A 21,352-nucleotide genomic window follows, 5' to 3' on the forward strand; every position below is an offset into this window, starting at 1 on the left:
TGAGGTGATAACATGAAATATACCCTCTCTGAGCCTAGGAACTTCACAAGCTTTGAACTAGGGTCTGGCTGAGAGAGACCTGTCTCATCTGTCATCATTGAACACACGGCTAAACAAGGTTCATTTCCCTGACTAGCAGTATAATGAACTGCTACTGCTGTGATAGATAGTTGCTGTCACATTCTCGCTCTCTCTCACACACAAGTGCACACACATATCTGGCAAAAGTCACTCATTGTCTTTAGGACTTAAGTTTGTGCATGTGGAAGCGGGCATGCCATTTCCAATTTAATTTACTAAAAACAAAAACGCAAATGAGCAAAGCCACAAATTATTAATTTGAATACCGGTGTGCTGCAATTCAAGAGTCATTCTTGTGAGTGATGTTGATTTAACACAGGTGTCATATTGCACTGATTGCGCTGACTCACTTTGACCTCTTATGCGGCCTCTCATTGTCTGCTCTGACGAAGGTGGCTTTAAGAAGAGTTTAGCTCTGGGATTAAGCTAAGCTACAACTGGCGTACAGTTGAAAGTCTAAATATATAAATAATGACTTATCAAACTCAATATCAAAGCAAACCGGATTTCCCCTTAGTAAATCATCTTTATTAAGAAAACAAAGAGGAAGTAGTGAAAAGCCCTGGGGGAAGTGAACAGTAAATCCAATCATCATAACGAGCCAGGGGTCGGATTTCTCCTGTCTCTCTTCCTGAGTTTGGAAGCGGTCCTGCAGTCACAGACATGCCTTTGTTTGCTCATTCCTTTTCAGTCATTTTTACTCCCTCCTCCTGTAGGATGACTCCTTCCCTCCYTCCCTCCTTCCCTCCCTTCATACAGTGCATTCGGAAAGTATTCAGACCCCTTCCCTTTTTCCACATTTTGTTACTTTAAGCATTATTTAAAAATAATAATAATTGTATTCCCCTCATCAATCTACACACAATACCCCATAATGACAAAGCAAWTTTTTTCTCTCACATTTCTTAAAAATAAAAAACAGAAAAGGTTTGAAAAAACGCAAAATACCAGTCCCAAGGTCAACAGTGAAGAGGCGACTCCGGGATGCTGGCCTTCTAGGCAGAGTTGCAAAGAAAAAGCCATATCTCAGACTGGCCAATAAAAATAAAAGATTAAGATGGGCAAAAGAACACACCTAGAAGGCCAGCATCCCGGAGTCGCCTCTTCACTGTTGACGTTGAGACTGGTGTTTTGCGGGTACTATTTAATAAAGCTGCCAGTTGAGAACTTGTGAGGCGTCTGTTYCTCAAACTAGACAYTCTAATGWACKTGTCCTCTTGCTSAGTTGTGCACTGGGGCCTCCCACTCCTCTTTCTATTCTGGTTAGAGACAGTTTGCGCTGTTCTGTGAAGGGAGTAGTACACAGCATTGTACGAGATCTTCCGTTTGTTGKCAATTTCTCGCAAGGAATAGCCTTCATTTYTCAGAACAAGAATAGACTGACGAGTTTTAGAAGAAAGTGCTTTGTTTCTAGTCATTTTGAGCCTGTAATTGAACCCACAAATGCTGAAACTCCAGATACTCAACTAGTCTAAAGAAGACCAGTGCTATTGCTTCTTTAATCAGACAACAGTTTTCAACTGTGCTAATATAATTGCAAAAGGGTTTTCTAATGATCAATTAGCCTTTTAAAATGATAAACTTGGATTAGCTAACACAACGTGCCATTGGAACACAGGAGTGATGGTTGCTGATAATGGGCCTCTGTACGCCTATCTAGATATTTCATAAAAAATCWGCAATTTCCAGCTACAATAGTMATTTACAACATTAAGAATGTCTACACTGTAATTCTGATCAATTTGATGTTATTTTAATGGACAACAAATGTGCTTTTCTTTCAAAAACAAGGACACTTCTAAGTGACCCCAAACTTTTGAACGGTGGTGTATGCAAATATGATATTTCAAAAACCTGTTCTTGCTTTGTCATTATGGGGTATTGTGTGTAGATTGATGAGGGAAAAAAAGATTTAATACATTTTAGAATAAGGCTGTGACGTAACAAAATGTGGAAAATGTCAAGGGGTCTGAATACTTCCCGAATGCACTGTATATGCAATCCAGTACCACGCACCTCCAAAAGCTCTGCTTTCAAATGCGGTCTATCCTCTGCAGCCATAAACACACTTGCTAAGACCAGRCGATTTATCGGTCTATGTCTCAAAATAGAACGTGACCCTGAAAGACAGGTGATAGCAGAAGAATTTGACAACCAACATTATGCATATGATTTTTCAACAGTGACTATCAGGAGCCGTGTGGAAGAAGCCCTTTTGCCACCTATGCAACTGGCACATGACTGACTTGGCTGTCTCTCCAGGGCATGTTGATGATGACTGACCTGAGGTTCTCGAACACTCGAACCACTAACTCACTGACCTAAACCACATCATACACACTCACACACACTGCCAAATACAAATGGCTGATCTGATGAGGGGCCTTTAAGACTATGTGCAAAGCATTATGGGACGGTATGAGATGGACTGAGGCCTAGGCCTGTGGGGAGACATCAGAAGCCCCCTTAAGCAGATTTCTGATGGTCTAGTTTTAACTTTGTTGCTTTCCCATCATAGAACTTAATCTCAGAGCATGAAACATTAGTCTATTTTAACCATATTCGGTTAGGAGTGATTTAGACCGTTACCTGAGTAGGGATGCCCAACGGCATAATAAATACTGCTAGGTGAACATCTGGGTGTGTTTGTAACAATGGAAAATCACTCGGCCTCCATAGACAATTGAGAGAGTTGAAATATTGGCCATTCACGTAAGTGTTTCTGAAAACATGCATGATACCTAGAAACATAATAATGTGAGAGGATATGGGTGAAAAAGTTCCCCTATAGTTTTAATATAAATTGTTTAATATGTCTGGATTTTTGGCTAATGGTATCAAGCTTTCCACTCGTCAACACCCGACTCATATTCCTTACATAATGCACTACTTTTGACCAGAGCTCTATGGGTCAAAAGTTGTGTACTATATGGGGAATAGGGTGCTATTCAGAATGCTGCCCTGGTGCTCACAGTCACCACATCATGAATCAATTTGGTTCCTCTGCTCTGGATGATTTCCTTGAAGGTGCAACTGCAGTCCTTCCTTACTACAGTAATAATGTATGACTTGAGACCAGGGGAGTTCAGTAGGTCATACCGTAGMAAAAATGATTTCCAACCGAAAGCAAAAATGTGCATTCTTAATGGACAAATTCAAGTTGTACCTCCCCAATTCAAAATATTTCAAAAAAAATTCTCCCTTCTAAACATGACCTAGGACAGAGTGACTGTTTTAGCTCTGTACTTTGAAATGTTCAGATCTAAGACTGCTCTTACATTACCAACCACTTCCAAGCACAGTACAATACCTTTGCAATACGCCATTCAAAGCATGACTGACATGTGCAAGTGTTGCAGCCTTTCATTTTACAATGTAAAGGCGGCTGTGTTTTGTAGTTAACACCCGCCATTTTAATTCTAACCCTGGTGACTGTGTTCTTTTCTTTTCCCTGCTCTCCCCTTCTGGAGACCTTGGAACTTGGCCTTAGCCTGAAGGCAAGTGCCAGTTGGTGGTAATGACAGTATTTCCTGATGCAACCTGCTTATTTCCAGATGCTCCTTGGTGCGTTAGCTGTTAGCACATGGGCAAAGTGTTCTGCTGCCTGGGGCTACAGCACACTGGTCCACCTCCCAGCCCAACCCAGGACAGCCACGGCTTGCCCTCCAATCTGCAGCCTTCTTGGTGCCAGAGCTAATAAGAATTAGTGCCAGGGCCAACTCAAAGGGCTATTTACTGTGCTGATGGGGATGGATCTGTCTTGGTCTGGTCCCGGATATGTTTGTGCAGTAGGAGTTGGCAAGATACTATAGCACAAACAGATTTGGGACCCAAACTAATTTTTCAAGCTGGCACCAAGGCTAAGGAACTATATATCACATGTTAGGGTAATGCCTTTGAAACTGTGAGAAACTCAGCTCTGCTTTTGTCAGAGCTCAATCTATAAGCAATTAAAAGACCCAGTTTGCTTCGTAAAAAAAGGGCCTCAACTCGAAACGGTCGGACCAAGAAGTCAGATTCCTCAGATGTTCCCTAAGGGCCATTTCCTGTGTCCTGTAAGGGGAGCCTCKCCAATACTGGGTGGTATTCATTAGGGCATGCAACAGAAAACATTGAAAAACATTTTGTAATGTAAAACGGAAWTGAGCGCTTCTTATTGGACAACCCCTCACTGTTTTTTAGACCATTTTCTTCTATTTGGTGCCTAATGAATATGGCCCGGTTGTCCAAGGAGATTCCTAACAGGGAAAGGATTAGGCTCTATTTGTAAAGGGGGAAAGGGCCAAATTAAAGGCACAGCTTAACACCAGGGACCTTTCCCATCACTAACCGCCCACTCCAACCATCTGCCCCAGACCCTATATTCTGCATCCCCACAAAGAGAGGCTCCCGGCAGGGTAAACATCACTCCTTGGGCCTGGGTTTTGTTCATTCGGCACTAAACGGAAGAAAAGTGACAAACGGGGAGGGACTACTGTGCTAATTTCCATGTTCCATTGCAAAACGTTTAAAAACATGAAATGTTTTCCGTTATGTGATCTAATGAACACAGCCCTGGTAAAGCTCTGAGAATCAGAGCTATGTGAGATTAGGGAGGACTTATTTTCACTGCATTGATAATGGTGTGAAATATCACCTGTTATGTGCCGAGAATAGTGCTTGTGTGTTTACATGCTGATGGGAGCGAGACAGTGGTGGATTAGCTGCTATCTCTCTGAGACAGTTTGATCTACTCTCTTTACTCTGGACTTTGGTCTTCTCTCAACATTCACATAGCCAACATCTTTATGTCGAGACCTGGCATCCCCCTCACTTACATATTAACACACAAATCACCAGCTGGAATGTGCAGTTAAGACAATCTTGCTCACTTCGCTAGCTTGTTTCTGCTCACTGGGTCAGTGAAGCAGTGCTCACTGATACTTCTGTAGGTTAAAGCCAAAGAAGAGCTTATTCACCTGACTTTCACTACTGTAAGTCCGTCCAGTGAACCCAAATATATGTGACACCAAACCAAACAGACCAATAATGCCAATGGTATTTCCTAAACAACAGACCAACTCAAAAGGATTCAGTGGATAATAAAGGGATAAATATAGTATTGTGTATTCAAGTGCTTTCCCCCATTGGGCAAAAACTGGTTGAATCAACGTTGTTTCCACGTCATTTCAACTAAAAAGATCTATGCGATGACTTTGACTCAACGTGGAAAACTGATTGGATTTACAAAAAGTCATCAATGTAAGGGGATTTCGCCTTTTTTTTCACCCAACTTTTAACCTAAATCCAATGACGGGGTGACATTTTTGGTTGATTTCGTGTTGAATTCACAACTCAACCAAACGTAAATCAAAACTAGACGTTGAACTGACGTCTGCGCCCAGTGGATTGAGGCTTTACAAAAAAAACGAAGAGACACCAATCTGAAGTAAGCTTCTCACACATTTCTGACACTGTTTACCCCTCAAAACTCATTGAACATGATCTTACCAGCAGCGTAAACCACTGGCATTGTACTGAGAGCAAGACGCGACACGTTTTCACCAACCCTGACTCTGATTATAAGGTTAACCTCGGTTGGAGGCATTCACAGGGAGGTTTGGAGCATGTTCAATGCACCAGTGTTGAAAGGAGCCTGTGTGGGCTAAGAAAAACACACAATAATGGAGTGGAATGGCTTTTTGTTGGCGTCAGTCACACAGAAATTCATTTGTCAAACTTCTAACTGCAGTACAACTCCAACTGGGTCTGTGACCCTCTTAACCAACTGAAGCATGCAGCTTTTTTCCCCCTGTTCTTTGTTTGTGATTATAGTTTGAGGAAGGAGCTTGACAGCTATGGTGGATGCTTCACTTGCAGCTCAGTTGGAATCTGTTGTGTTTTTACAGTGGGACGTTATCTAAAAAGCAGTCGCACAACGGTGAGATAATGGAGGCCTAATAAAAGTCAGTCAATTACGGTTGAAGACAGTTAAATAATTGAATTGTTGGGACAGAAAAATAGGCCAGGAGCTTGGATAAAAATGTTATCCTATACCAACCAGAATGAAAACACATGTCCAYGAGTCTGTTTAAGACATACAGGTGTGTGTCTGCAAAGCATCAGATCCAGGATGGCCCTGGACCTGGCCCCCAAGAGTTGAACTTCGCTGTCCCCCAGGAGTGTGATGCAATCCCTCTGTCATCACCTCAAGCTCACAGCTCTCTATGCCCGTCCTAGCACAGCCCAGACATCTGCTCTGTGTCAGTCCAACGTAAGGTCTCAAAATTAGATTGACTTTTTTTCCAACTGAAACTGAAGTACGACCTGGCATCGGTTCATGTGTGTCTGCTTTCATCAATGAAACTGGTATTCATTCTGAAATAAACTGTGATTTTATCCAGTAATGTTTTGCAGGAGGCTGGATATGGGACAGGGTTATTCCCAAGCAGAACTGTACCAGGCCAGTTAGAAGTCATTAGACCTGGGAATGGACATTGATTTGTGAAATGAGGTCTGTAAGGTCGTTATGAGAATTGTCCCATGCTTTTTTATTTGTACATTGGGCAGGAGACTGTTTTACTCATATTTGTGCTTGTGTGCGTGCATGTGTCTGTGTTTACATGATTGTGTGAGTTGAATTGTGTCATGTGATACTTGGACTGGTCATGTGATCCTACGACTGACATATCCCAGAGCATGCTAGGTGGGTGGCCTGTGCCCTCCTGAATGCTCACTGACGCAACACAGTTCCGGTACCTGATTGGTGGGGGGTCAGATTGGGAGGATACAGGACAGCATACCAGGCCTGACTGTAAAATCAGGATTCGTATTGAGGAGAGGGGCTGCATGATATGGGTTGTGAGGCAAACGTTTAGGTGGAATGTCTGTAGCTACAGTATGTTTATTTCAATCTAGAGGGATCTCGTGATGTCAAACGGAATCATACTATCAAATAGATCCCTTACTGGTTTAGTATAAGACCAAGCTGTATTTACTAAATCTTTAGAATCAGGCGTCCGAACTCCGGAGAATCAATCTCGCCAAGATCAAAGTCATCACCACTGTACCTCTTCAAAGACAAGTTGACACAAACTATCACTTCCGTGGCCAGTTCTCAGTGTTCAACTGAGTGTATAATTTGGGTCTTGCAGAGATGGGAATGTAGCGCTTCCCGTTGACAAGCGGGTCTTCTCCACAGCTGGGAATGCCTGGTGATCAGCTGCCTCCGCTCAACAGCCAAGCGCCACTGCACTGCGTCTCATCTCCGTAATGACAGGCTCCTGAGCAGCCAGCAATTTCCAAAGAAAGAGGAGTCAGAGGGAGAGAGCGAGAGAGAGAGAGAGAGAGAGAGAAAGAGAGAGAGTAGAGAGAGAGAGAAAAGGAGTCCTGTATTTGGCAGCCAGCCAGCCAGCATATTCGTCCAAGAGCCAAGTTGTGATGTGTCCCAGACTTCTTATGACAAGAGAGAGGAGTTTACTAAGTCCCAGTCCATGAGATTGATACAAAGGGAGGAAATGTAGGAATGATGTGTCTTCATATATTTGACTTCAAAAACAGAACGGAAACAAAACTGCCAACACGTTTCATTAAAATGCTTCAGGATATTTTTTGAGTGTCTTTGAACATTTGCAATATAATTACTGAGCTCAGTCAAGATGACTCGCGTAAGTGGTCGGTGACGAACTCCTGGAAAAGTGACACGCAAAACATACTTAACAGTCAAATTTCAAGCTCACTGTATTGTAAAGAACGTGAAGGTCATACAGTGTACTACTGCTGAAGACTCACAGCCGTCTCTCTGTCTTAACTAGGGCACACAATAACATGTCTGAAGAGGACCATGCAGTAAGAGAACCGCATGAAAGACTTGAGTCCAACAACTAATGCCCTAGTCTAGACTCATGTACTGACTTTAGGTTTGCACAACCACTTTATTGTGATATTTGTTGTTGCTTTAAGAGGCAGCTTTCTCACGAAAACAACACATTCTTTTAGAAAGGTTTGAGTGTGTTTTTTAGAAGTGTGTGTGTGTGGGGGGGGGGCTCATTCCTGATCTCCTGGTAGCTTGAAGTACCATCATACATACCATCCTTCCTTTACACAACCGATCAGAGACCGGCTTGATAACAAATCYAGTGGACCAACCTTGTTTGTTTTATACAACTTGCCTTTCCCTTTCTTTTCCTGAAATGTTTCCCACTATAAAAACGTTAAATGACAAGCCAGACCACTACAGATCACAACTTTGTCTTTTAGTAAGAAAACTCACATCTCTTCAACTTTTCGGAACTCCTCCACATACTGATTGCCTTAAGGGGACAAATACAAATAAAGCTGTATTGACTGCCAACCAGTAAAGTCAACAGCAAGACCGACTGACTGACATGCCCTTACCTTATTAGTTCACAGCTCCTTCTCCCTCTCTTTCCCACCAGGAGCTCCCTCTGTTCATGCACTCCTCTCTGCTTCCCACAGCAACTGTCTAATTGACAGAGAACCTTGCTCACTCCTAAATGTCAATCCACACCCCACGAAGAGAGAGAGAAAAAGGAGAGAGGAATACGGGAGGGAAAACAAGCCTGTGCGTGTGCGTGCGTTCGGGGAGGGGGGGGGGGTTGAGAAGAAGAAGGCTGACCAAAAAGGTAAGAGACTAAACAGAGCGGAAAGAACCAAAGACAAACACTGAGAGCTCAGATCAAAGGGTTCCTCTAAGTGCTCCTAGTGCTGTGTGCTTGGACCAAGACCTTTGTCATTATATACTAGGAGTGGGCTGAGAGAGAATAATATTTCACATCTGATTATCACCACACACACACAAAAAAAGACAGGCAAGAAAAACATCTTCTGAGCATATTTTGTAGTTTATCTACTAAGATCTTTGTAATTATATACTGGGAGTGGGGCTGAGGTGGACTAATATTTCAGATCTGATTATGACCACACAAAAACCAAGCTGGAAAAACATCTTCTGAGTATATTTTTCTAGTTTATCTGTGTTTGTGTTGCTCCCATTCCCTCTTTCACTACCCCCCCGTAAGTTTATTTTCGTGGCCTTTCGTAATTATAGAACATGATAACATCTGGAAGTACGAAACAACACCTCCAATCTTCTAGAAGCCYGCTTTGCAGGTCGGCTAACCTACTCCTAACCTATGCACAGATGCCGCCTGAGAATGTGTTCCATGCAGGGAAAACACTTGGGCTGTTTGGAAAGCTTTTTCTGAACCACTGTCTTGTTTGCCCATACAGATAGATGAGCAAGCGACTACAGTTCTTCCTCACTACAGTAATAATGTATGACTTGAGACCAGGTGAGTTCAATAGGTCATACCGTAGCAAAAATGATTTTCAACCAAAAACAAAAACGTGCATTCTTAATGGACATGTTCAGGTTGTAGCTCCCAATTCAAAATGTTTCAAAATGTTTTCTCCCTACTAAACAACAACAGCAACAAATGTGATGATGTTGAATCAACATAAGGGAATTTGGTATTTTTGTCACCCAACTTTTAACCTAAATCCAAACCTTTATGAAAAAATATTGCAGTTAGAGTGCWGTATAACTGCAGTTATTCTGCAATTGCTGCATTCAAAATACCACAGGGGACTGCAGTTAATGCAGTTTTGAAACTGCAATCTTTTTTTGTAAGGGATGACATGGTGAAATCTTTGGTTGATTTCACATTGAATTCACATTAGTTGACAACTCAACCAAATGTAAATCAAAACTATACAGTACCAGTCAAAAGTTTGGACACACCTACTCATTCAAGGGTTTTTCTTTATTTTTACTATTTTCTACATTGTAGAATCATAGTGAACACATCAAAACTATGAAATAACACATATGAAATCATGTAGAAACCAAAGAAGTGTTTAACAAATCAAATATACTCTATATTTGAGATTCTTCAAAGTAGCCACCCTTTGCCTTGATGACAGCTTTGCACAATCTTGGCATTCACTCAACCAGCTTCACCTGGAATGCTTTTCCAACAGTCTTGAAGGAGTTCCCACGTTTGCTGAGCACTTGTTGGCTGCTTTTCCTTCACTCTGCGGTCCAACTCATCCCAAACCATCTCAATTGGGTTGAGGTCAGGTGATTGTGGAGGCCAGGTCATCTGATGTAGCACTCAATCACTCTCCTTGGTCAAATAGCCCTTACACAGCCTGGAGGTGTGTTGAGTCATTGTCCTGTTGAAAAGCAATTGATAGTCCCACTAAGCGCAAACCAGATGGGATGGCGTATCGCTGCAGAATGCTGTGGTACCCATGCTGGTTAAGTGTACCTTGAATTCTAACAGTATCACCAGCAAAGCACCCCCACACCATCACACCTCCTCCTCCATGCTTTACGGTGGAAACCACACTTGCGGAGAGCATCTGTTCACCTACTCTGCGTCTCAGAAAGACAAGGCGGTTTGAACCAAAAATCTCAAATTTGGACTCATCAGACCAAAGGACAGATTTCCACCGGTCTAATGTCCATTGCTCGTGTTTCTTGGGCCAAGCAAGTCTCTTCTTATTATTGGTGTCCTTTAGTAGTGGTTTCTTTGCAGCAATTTGACCACGAAGGCCTGATTCACGCAGTCTCCTCTGAACAGTTAATGTTGAGATGTGTCTGTTACTTGAACTTATTTGGGCTGCAATCTGAGGTGCAGTTAACTCTAATGAAGTTATCCTCTGCAGCAAAGGTAACTCTGGGTCTTCCTTGCCTGTGGCGGTTCTCATGAGAGCCAGTTTCATCATAGCGCTTGATGGTTTTTGCGACGGTATTGGAAGAAACTTTCAAAGTTCTTGAAATGTTCCGTATTGAATGACCTTCATGTCTTAAAGTAATGATGGACTGTCAATTCATTTTGCTTAGTTGAGTTGTTCTTGCCAAAATATGGATTTGGTCTTTTACCAAATAGGGCTATCTTCTATATACCAACCCTACCTTGTCACAACACAACTGATTGGCTCAAACGCATTAAGAAGGAAAATAAATCCACAAATTAACTTTTAACAAGGCACACCTGTTAAATTAAATGCATTCCAGTTGACTACCTCATGAAGCTGGTTGAGAGAATGCCAAGAGTGTGCAAAGCTGTCAACAAGGCAAAGGGCGGCTATTTGAAGAATGTCAAATATAAAATATATTTTGATTTGTTTAATATTTTTTTGTTACTACATGATTCCATATGTGTTATTTAATAGTTTTGATGTCTTCACTATTATTCTACAATGTAGAAAATAGTCAAAATAAAGAAAAACCCTTGAATGAGTAGGTGTGTCTAAACCTTTGACTGGTACTGTACATTGAAATGACATCTGTGACCAGTGGATAAGCCAATATCAGGGTGAGCGCTAAAGTGCGGTGATTGTAATGATTTTCACCGAAAATGTACAACTACAGTATTAACGTCTAMATTTTTGTGAAACAATTAAATACTTTGATCAAAATTGAAGGATTCTGAACACTCTCCCTAGTCCCAACTATCTCTAGCCACAACCCTCACTCCAAGCTAAGCATCCATCAATGCACTTCGTCACAGTGACTCCCAACTTCACCAAAGCCTAGTTTGGAATAACCTTTCACCTGTGTGTCAGATATTAACCAAACACTGTGTAATCTACTGTTCACCATATCCCCCACTCTGACCCTCACCATGATTTAACCCATATAGAAATATAATTGACAAAGGATATTAAATATTTTTTATACTTTACATCCTATATTCAATCGCACTATTTCTTTTACCCCAATTTTCAATCTTGTCTCATCACTGCAACGGGCTCGGCGAGGCGAAGGTGGAGTCATGCGTCCTCCGAAACATGACCCGCCTAACCGTGCTCCTTAGCAACTGCCAGCCGCACCAATGTGTAGGAGGAAACACCGTTCATCTGGCAACCGGGGTCATTCAGCAGGCACCCAGCCCACCACAAGGAGTCACTAGAGCGCAATGAGCCAAGTAAAGCCCCACCAGCCGAACCCTCCCCTAACCCAGATGACGCTGTGCAAATTGTGGCACAGCCCGGGAATGAACCCAGGTCTGTAGTAACACCTCTAGCACTGCGATGCAGTGCCTTAGACCACTGCGCCACTCTGTAGGCTCAGTCGCACTTTTTCTATGTCTAACCCTGACTCTTATATACTCTTATATAAAAAAGGTGCTATCTAGAACCTAAAAGGTTATTTTTGGTTCCAGGTAGAACTATTTTGGGTTCCATGTAGAACCCTTTCCACAAAGGGTTCTACATGGAACCAAAAATGGTTCTACCTACAACCAAAAATGGTTCTCYTGTGTGGACAGCCGAAGAACCCTTTTGGAACCCTTTTTTCTAAGAGTGTATTATTCCATATAACATGAGCTCTAACTTTTCAAAAATTCTTCCTAGAAACTGTAACAGAAAATCTGTTACGTGTATCCGGAAGTTTAGAACTGAATAAAATAGAAGACAAATCTAAAAGGGGGTATGCGCCAAAACAGTTATTTAGCTAGCTCAGTCCCTGAGAAACTGTTTGTTGCTCTCTGAGGCCCATTAAGACGTGCAGTTTGTGTAAGATGTACATAAGTGGAACCAGCTTTAACTCCTGATGCTGACATATACACATAGATGAGTGCACACGCACACACTCACACATGCATGCACATACACACACAGGGTAGTAACAGATAGCCTTTCCGCCCCGCCTGGCAACACCCACCTCCAGAGCACTGAGGCACCAAATTAATCCTTCATCAGCCAGTTAATATAAAACAGATTAGTGATTTGTTAGCAAGCTGGTACTAAAGCTTTTTATTAACTTCTTTAGGAAGTTTTAGTTGGCACCCCCCCAAAAAAAATTATGTTTCTACCACAGATTTGGGGGGTTTAGATAAAAATAATAATAATGGTAGTTGTAAGGGTGGAATCATTACATAGAACATGTTTGTCTGTCTGTAAGGTTAGAGCATCCCTACAGCTATGGAGCACAGCTGCATCTTTGAATTAAATTAAGTTTCAGGGAACCTTGATGATTTGCTTCTGTCAGGCTGAGTCCAGTGAATTAGCTCCCTCTATTGACACTTTTATTTAATGACAAACGTAAGGTAAAATAAGTAATGAGTGTAATGTGTTACTTTTGGAAATGCATTAACTGATTGATTGGGTAGTCTGTTCGTAAAAATGTGATTTGGTTAGACTCCTTACGGGCCCCAACGAGGGCCTCGACTGCCTGTCCAACTGTAAAGTATTTTCTAATGTTTAATAAAAAAAAAACATGCATCTCTTCAAACAGGTTTTGTTCTCACGGTTGTTATCTTTTGTGGAGCGAGGGAAAAGTCTAAACATTTAAAACATCAATTGAGGCATCGCATGTAAAGTGCTTGTTGACCCTTACAATAATGCCTTGTCTTTTCTGTGGAACGTTCCCACAGTTTTTAGGGTGGACTAAAACTATATTCTGGTTAGGATATCTGATAATTTATGCAACCCATTCTGCTGCAAAAAATCATTCGGTCTCTAGACCGAATGATCATACTTTTAAATCAGCAGCAACTGAAAATCGCAGTCCTTTTTAATTCCAAAACCAAACGGGGGAACAATGTTGTACTCAGCCCCCATTGCAGAAACAGTCACTATAATGATGCTTGTCAAATGGAGTGTGACATTCCAGAGGTTCTCTGTGTGATCCCTAATTGCTTTCACAGAGTTCTGACGGTTCCTGGAGTTCTAACAACCCAATTAGTGAGTGACCCGCCTTTCGGTCCTTTCTGTCCTTCTGGGGCATGAGATTGAGGCTTGACCGTTTCTCACCATTCTTTGATCAGACAAGAGGACGATAAGACATCGGCTCATCCCCAAATTCTGTTTGTGAAGTTGGATTTGTTTTTTTATCGAAGGTTCAAAATGGCCTTTTAGGTGGATTAGCCTACCGCCGAATCCAAGGTTTGATTGTTGAGTTTCCTGTTTGAGGTGCTTACAAGCCATGTTGTTCCTTCTCCTGTTGAATTGTGCCTGGGGCTTATTGCTCACAGATGACCTGGAAGGTGCCATCGAGGAGAATAAGGAGCTGGGCAAAGCCATTCTGGAGATGCTGCACATCAATAAGCTGTCTGCACCCCATGTGGCCAAACCACACCCCTACATGAGACAGGTCTATCAGCTTCTGGACACACAAGAGGCCCGAGACTTGGGAAGCTCTGATGGAACACTGGTGCAGAGTTTCCGGAGTGTTCTGGGTAGGAGCCTAACTTGAAACCGTTATACCGTAAATAAGATATTTTCCTGACATTGATTGGTCCTCATATGGAATTTGAACAATATGTTTAATGTCTTATTAGCTAGTGAAATTCCTGTTAGTCCTGAAAACAATTCTAGCTTGCAGTTAGCTAATATCAGCTTTATTATACCATAGTTGTTCAAGGAAAGTTGTGTATGTGATGTTATTCATTGATGCCTGTGTTTTGTGTGTTCTGTGCTGTGGGCCAACTTTGGATGCAATCAACTAGATTGATTAACATTGTCTCTCTTTATGTTCCTTGGACCAAGCAGGCCCACCGCATGCCCCTGCAGGATGGATCTGGTTCAACGTCTCCCACCTGAAGCCTTCTATGGCCGTGGCTGAGCTCGTCCTGCTCCGCAAGACCCTCCACCCCGACCCCCTCAGTGTCACGGTGGCCCTGCACAGCCTGACCCGGGGGGCGAGTGGCCTAAGCGTGAGCCCTCCCCTCGAGGAGAGGATCCTGACCCTGGATCAGCTACCCCCGTCTGGCTATGATGTGTTCGACGTGTCCCCCTTCATGTTCTCCTCCATGCCTCTGGACGTGGTGGGCTTCCAGCTGCGCTACACGGACGAGAGTGGGAGCCTGGTGCTTCATGAGGCCCTGACCCAGAGCCTCTACTGCCTGGGGGGCGGCTCCCTCAGCGAGCCCCTGCTGGTGGTGTACCGGGCTAGGCCGCTTCGCCCCCAGACGACGGCTGCCACCAATGGGTTCCGGCCTGAGCGGAGACAGCGCCAGCACTGCAGCACGAGGAGCCATGAGAGGAGGAGCCTCTTCCTGGCCAAACGAAATGGCTACAAGCGCCGCCGCTTTGATGCTAGCTCTGACCCACAGTGTCGGCTCTATCACCGCTATGTTGACTTCAACAAGGGCGATCTGGCAAACTGGATCCTACAGCCGTCAGGGTTCAATGCTACCTTCTGCAGGTGGGAACGTCACACAAATATACATTGAGCTCCAAAAGTATAGGGACAAATTCACTTATATGTTTATTAAAGTAATAAAAGGTAAAATATTTGGTTCCCTATTCCTGGTAGACAGTGACTACCTGTGACTCTAGCCTGTGACTCTCCACATTTGCTGTTTGTTTTGGTTGTGTTTCAGATTATTTTGTGCCCAATAGAAATGAATGGTAAATAATGTATTGTGTCATTTTGGAGTCCTGGAGTACTGTAAATAACAACAGAATATGCTTATTAACTCTTCTACATTAATGTGGCTGCTACCATGATTACAGATAATTCAGAATGAATCGTGAATAATGATGAGTGAGAAAATGACAGAAGCACAAATATCATACTTAACTTTGTACTACTTTAATACACGTAAGTGAATTTGTCCCAATACTTTTGGTCCCCTAAAATGGGGGACTATGTACAAAACGTGCTGTAGTTTCTAAACGGTTCAACCAATATGGATGAAAATACCCTCAWATTAAATTGGACAGTATGYACTTTAACCTCATAGTCATTGTATCATTTTAAATCCAAAGTGCTGGAGCCAAAATAATAACAAAATGTGTCACTGTCCCAATACTTTTGGAGCTCACTGTAAATTATGACTTAACTACCCAAGTTATGATGTCATTGCAGTCAGTTTTGCAAAACTGACTGGGTAGTGAAGTGATCATCCAATACATAACCTTTGATGTATTTATAATTAGAGCGTTATCCCATTTCAGAGGTACCTGCCACATTGGGAATTCAGAAGTGTCCATAGAAGGATTTAGAGCAAGGAAAATGTCACCTGAGGAGAGATCAGTAAATAGGTATGTGCAGGGGCGAAAATCTGATATCAACCTTGGAGGGGACAATTACATTAAATTTTCTCAAGAGCAATTCCTGAGGGGGACACCAAAAGTAGTGCTGTAACACATAGTATACGTTGTTATATGTTAAATGTATATTGAGGAACCATAATTCCTACAACTGGATAATTGATAGGTACAGTAGTTAACTGAAGGGTTTTCCCAACTTGTTCAAATGTTTAAATCATTATAATTCTACTACTAATAATAGTTATAGCAGTGCTCCTTACCAGTCCAGTATGTATGCAGGTATTCGTACTTACAACCAGCAATATCAAGAAAGGTCAGTAGGTGCAATGGTACTGTACACTGTATGGGTGTAGTTTTCATAAATACAATGAACATGGTGTGATCACATCTAAAAAGAATCTCCATTGAGAACCATCACAAAGTTGGTCTCCGTATTGAATTGACCTTTTAATTTGACTTTTTCTGATACATTTATATAGTCATTAAATATGTGCACTGGCCTGAGTCTACTACAATATCTTTGCAAGAACAAAAAGCTTAAATAAGTACAGTTCTAAAAGCAATAACTACTTCAATGAAAAACCCAAAATAATCAAACAAAATATCCTTCAGTCAGTGTCTCAACTCTTCAAACAGCAGCTATGGACAAGTTGTCGCACAAAGTATGCTATTTTAAATAAAATAACATGAAATAATAATTTGTAAGTGTACTGAAAACTACTAAACAAAAGAACAAATATCAATTACACCAGGGGTTCCTCAACAGGGTCCATGGACTAATTGCAAGGGTCCGTGAAATAAAAAGTGTAATGAATGTAGTAAGTCCACAAGGTATTCCAGTAAGTTTACATATAATTATAGAGGGGGTGGAGGTCCCTGAGGACCGCTCAAAAACCTTGCCTCAAAATATGTCAGGGGTTCCAGTACCCAAAAAGTGTGAGAACCACTGCTATAGCACACTACTGAACAAAAGAACCGAGCATATGTTTTGCGGTTCCTCAACAACACATCAGTTGCCACTTTCGCAATGCCTCGCCTGTTGTCTCCGCACACCCTGTATAGCCCAATAAACTCCTTGTGAGGGACATGGTCATGGTCAACATAACGCAGACAGACATTCTCCTGTTCAGCACCAGAGACATCTTGAGTACCATCAAAAATTAATGAAAATGTACAATCGAAGAGCCTAATCTCAGCTGCAATGCCTCGAATGACTATTGGCCATGATGTTCAGAATTCATTCTGTGCTTTGGGCCTGTGTACATTGTGGTACGCTCTGTTAACCACTTCAGTAAATGGGATCATCTCTTCTGCCCTAAGTTTCAAAAGCTGGTATAAATTCCACTGTCATCCGTGTGGCCTCTAAAAGCTTGTCCCTGTCTTACTACATGCCGCACCAAACTAACAATTTTCATCAAGCAATGCCTGCGTCTCCTGCTGTTTACCCCACGCGCTGGATAACTGACACTGATTGGATTTAGCTGGTGTGCTGTTACAATTACAAAGTGGCGGTGGGTTTGGCAGTTTTGATGTGCTGTGAATTTTTCAAATGGCTTTCTTCCAGTTCCTAAATCCTGGCACTAATGAAGGCAGCATCTGCTCTTTGGCCAAAAGATGGCTGGCTTGAAAACCCTTGGCTACAGTGAAAACACAACACTTCTTTTATTGATGGATTATAATGTAGCCAGGGAAATCGCGAACCATCTCTCTTGAAACGTCAACACTCTGTTGGCAAGAGTTTGCGGTTCTATAAATTGTGGGTGTGGCTGATATGGTTTTGTGCCATCACTGTGGTAACTGGACAATGCTGTGCCACTGTCCCTATACTGGTGCTGCTGGCAACAAGGGTGACATTGGTCCTGCCGTGGCTGTGACACTGTCTCTGAGTCTCTCTCTCCTGGCTCTTTCCCTTTCATCACCCTAACTGACTCACAGTCTGTCTCCTAGAAAAGAAATAAGGTGTTTGCCGTACTCCTAACTACCGGTACCCAAAACTACACAATTAATCACAAACAGCAATACCATTGCCGTAAACAAATCTTAGTTTAGTCACCAGTTTAAGTTGAGAGTGGGGTATCCATGGCATTTTCCAATTATGTCCCTATTTTACAGTCAAAAAAATTGAGAACCTTTCATAATGTTGCCAAACAAAGACTCAACAAACTTACCTGAGACTCCCTGTCTCTGCCAATCTGTCCCTGCATATCTGTCCCCAGCTCTGCTGTCTGTGTGCCATCTGTTGCCTGCTCTGCCTAATGACATCATTGTGAACATTCCCATTAGCATTTCACTTCTTTCTTATGAACATTTTATCAAACTAGTCTTTGAGATATTAGGCTACTAGAGTTCTTACTATGCGTTTTGGTGTACTGACAAATACTCTGATGTCCGTCTTCTTACTTTTTTCTGCCATTTTTCTACCTGGCTGGCTGGCCTAGCTGCACACACACACATTTACACAACACATGCTGCAACCTTTTGTAATTTTAATAGTTTGTTTCATATTGGCTGGCTTCCAACAATAGCTGAATTTGTAAAGCTAGCGAGCACCAATTCCGTTTCTGTGTGTTTGCTATAATCTTTGCTACCTGGTTAAATAAAGGTGAAATAAAAAATAATAAAAAAAAGTTCACGAGCGACAATTTATCTTTTGCAACGAGACCATTATATATATTTAAGACAATGGTAGAAGAGAGTGTAGTTCTGTTCTGTTCAGTTTGGACTTCAGTTTATCGCTAACCTTATCACAGGGACGTCGAAGCACTACAGCTGCATGCTGATCTTGGAATAAACTGACGATAGCAAAGATTCCATCTTTGACGACGCCACATAAATGGAATAGGTACTAGCTAGCTTGATAGTTAATGTTTGCTTTAGTTTGCGCGCTAGCTCTGCAAATTCAGCTAGTGTGTGAACCCTGCCAACATAAAAATAAATAAATAACATTGCTATGGACCTGCTATGGACCTGCTATGGATTGACTGGATTAACYTTACGTCAGTTACGTACATGTCCCTTTCGGACAGTAGATACGAACCCTCTATTACCTTGCCAGCTAAAGAACTGGCAGTGGATCAAACCATTGTGAGGCAAAGGGCGGMGGGGGTCGCAATCTTTTGAAACTTAAAAACGCGCTATTAAGTGTCTATAAYCAGCACAAGTGCTTTCATTGCGTATTATTAATATTATTGAAATTACATAGTTATGTTTACAGTGATATATTGGGGGGGACAAATCATATTTTTCCCAAGATGGGGGGGTCGTGTCCCCSCGTCCCCCCTGGGATTTCCGCCTATGGGTATGTGTTGAGAACTCGATATCCAGTATGCACTACAGATACTGTAGTAGCCTTTGTGTAGCTATTTGTAGACAATACTGCCCTACAAAGGCAAAACACAGTAACTACACTTTCAGTCAAAATGTTGTTAAGACTGAAATGAGGCGTTGTAGTATCTGTTTTATCTTGTGACAGTGTCCTGGTTCTATTATGTTCTGTTTCAAAGAAAATGGAGTTTGAAATTTGCAGTAACTACAAAATCTAAGGAAAAACCAAGGAAAACAGCAGTAACAGAAGTTACTGCACTTTTACTTTGTTTCACCATGTTTTGACTGCAGTTACCCGCTCTGCCATGCAAAGACAAAGAGCAGTAAACACGTAAACAGTGAAACTGAAAAAAATGGCTTTAAAGTTATTTGCTGTCCAGACAAATACAATATATTGTAGGTAGATAAGTGATAACGCACTGATGTATCATCTTATTAGGAAGTCATTTTTATGCATACCAACCATGACCTATGACCCATAAATGAAATAAATGACCATACAAAGTCAAACAGAAAGACAACAATTAAATTGGATAAACACATTTAGATTGTAGATATATATATTTTTAAAATATAAATGTTCCGTGTGATGAAATAGTCCTTACCTCATGGCGAAAAAATGCTTGTGGGTTACCACAACAACATTCAATACATGAAAACACAACTACACAACACCATTAAGTATAGTTGGAATGTAGTTGGAACTCTCAAGCTGTTTCCATCAAACAGAAAAACAACAGAGTTGAATAAACACATTTAGATTGTAGATATTGCACTTTGCCTTTGCATGACCCATATTTAAGGTCAGATCAGTGGTCATGGTTGATCTGCATAAAATTATTCACAATAACATGATACATCAGTGCATTACCACTTATCTACCTACAAAATAATTGACTGGCTAGCAAAAAAACTTTCAAGCAATTTTTCTGTTTCACTGTTGGCGTAATTACTGCGTTTTGCCTTTGTAGAGCAGAATAGACATCCACTTTGTATAGTTTCATATCCATTAGGACAATATTATTCTGCAGGATTGTTGTAATTAGGGTTGCAAAATTCTGGTAATTTTACCAAAATTCCCAGGTTTTCCAGAAAATCCCGGATGGAGGATCCCTGATTTCCTGCTTATTCTCTACTGATTCTGGTAGTCTTCCAACCGGGATTTCTGTTACAGGAATTTTGCGACTGTAGTTGTAATATTTCGTTTCCTTCAATTTCAGCTCCAACTGTGTTCCACTGGAGCTGTCATCTCTCACCGTGATGTATAGGAGTGAAACGGATGACGTCATAATCCAGAAATTTAGAGATGCTAGGGCAGAGAGCTGCACATGCCAGCGACAGGCTAAGCATTGAAACCAGCTCCCACGTACAGTATTTACCTATCCTAGCCACTGGAGGGCGAAATTGCTTATTGAATCTGAAGTAGGATGCCTGCTAGCAGACCGGCTAGTAGACCTGGGAGAAAAGGATTAGGGTAATTTTATGTTTTGACAAATCTATGAACGAGGGTTGATAGACTGTATGTTCTGGTGTGGTGGGTGAATAAAAAATAGACTTGAAAAATGTCCTCCTGTTTACTACATGTGTTACAACTCAAGAGCTTTTAGTCCATCCAATACAAGCATTAGAATAAAGAATCAATTGAATACATTACACAAACAGGCTTTTTGTTATAAGACTTGTCGTTTGGAAGTGCAGCAAAACAGTTTTTTTTTTATAACTGTATACTATATTATAGGCTAATTTACATATTGTACTTATCTGATCCTTTCAGATCTACAATGGTGCTTGTAGGGTTATGGGCTCGGCGCGGGTTGGGGTTGATTCGGAATTTAGCCTTTCCTCCCATAGGGCCAGTGAACCACAGCTTTATATGGACAAAATTCCAGCTATCAAATGACAAGTGTAAACCAGGGATTAAAAAATATTACAGCCTAGG

General features: G+C 41.7%; 2 protein-coding genes across 6 annotated transcripts in view; one reads left to right on the forward strand and one right to left on the reverse strand.

The window, feature by feature from the left end:
• The window catches only part of frem1a (Fras1 related extracellular matrix 1a), a 29,410-nt gene extending 20,773 nt beyond the window's left edge, over positions 1–8,637 (reverse strand). The window contains exons 1-2 of one of the 4 annotated variants that reach the window (XM_023982426.2): positions 8,458–8,624; positions 7,131–7,343 (exon numbers count right to left, since the gene is read on the reverse strand). The gene's annotated coding sequence lies outside the window, so the exon portion shown is untranslated. Of the gene's footprint in view, positions 1–7,130; positions 7,344–8,457 lie in introns of all 4 variants that reach the window. The other 3 variants (XR_011475078.1, XM_023982425.2, XM_023982427.2) reach the window with 3 other exon arrangements.
• Positions 8,638–9,305: 668 nt separating this feature from the next.
• Positions 9,306–20,944, forward strand: LOC111960450 (bone morphogenetic protein 4). Of its 2 annotated transcripts, XM_070437958.1 has the most exons (5): positions 9,306–9,374; positions 14,067–14,270; positions 14,584–15,238; positions 15,994–16,080; positions 20,634–20,944. In XM_070437958.1, exons 1-5 carry the CDS (start codon positions 9,317–9,319, stop codon positions 20,764–20,766), a joined length of 1,137 nt encoding a protein of 378 aa, XP_070294059.1. In that variant the 5' UTR covers positions 9,306–9,316; the 3' UTR covers positions 20,767–20,944. The 2 variants fall into 2 exon arrangements, with proteins under 2 accessions (XP_070294059.1, XP_023838220.1); XM_023982452.1 differs by lacking the exon at positions 9,306–9,374 and having other exon boundaries at positions 13,872–14,270.
• The last annotated feature ends 408 nt before the right edge of the window (positions 20,945–21,352 follow it).

This window comes from Salvelinus sp. IW2-2015, linkage group LG37 (assembly GCF_002910315.2).
Source record: "Salvelinus sp. IW2-2015 linkage group LG37, ASM291031v2, whole genome shotgun sequence".
Taxonomy (NCBI): domain Eukaryota; kingdom Metazoa; phylum Chordata; class Actinopteri; order Salmoniformes; family Salmonidae; genus Salvelinus; species Salvelinus sp. IW2-2015.

Excerpts from the sequence above, each read along its gene's own strand:
- LOC111960450 (XM_070437958.1), top strand. The coding sequence starts at position 9,317 with ATGAGCAAGCGACTACAGTTCTTCCTCACTACAGTAATAATGTATGAC. Across the intron at positions 15,239-15,993 it reads TTCAATGCTACCTTCTGCAG|AGGTACCTGCCACATTGGGA; the intron begins GTGGGAACGTCA and ends ATCCCATTTCAG. Across the intron at positions 16,081-20,633 it reads GAGGAGAGATCAGTAAATAG|CTCCAACTGTGTTCCACTGG; the intron begins GTATGTGCAGGG and ends CTTCAATTTCAG.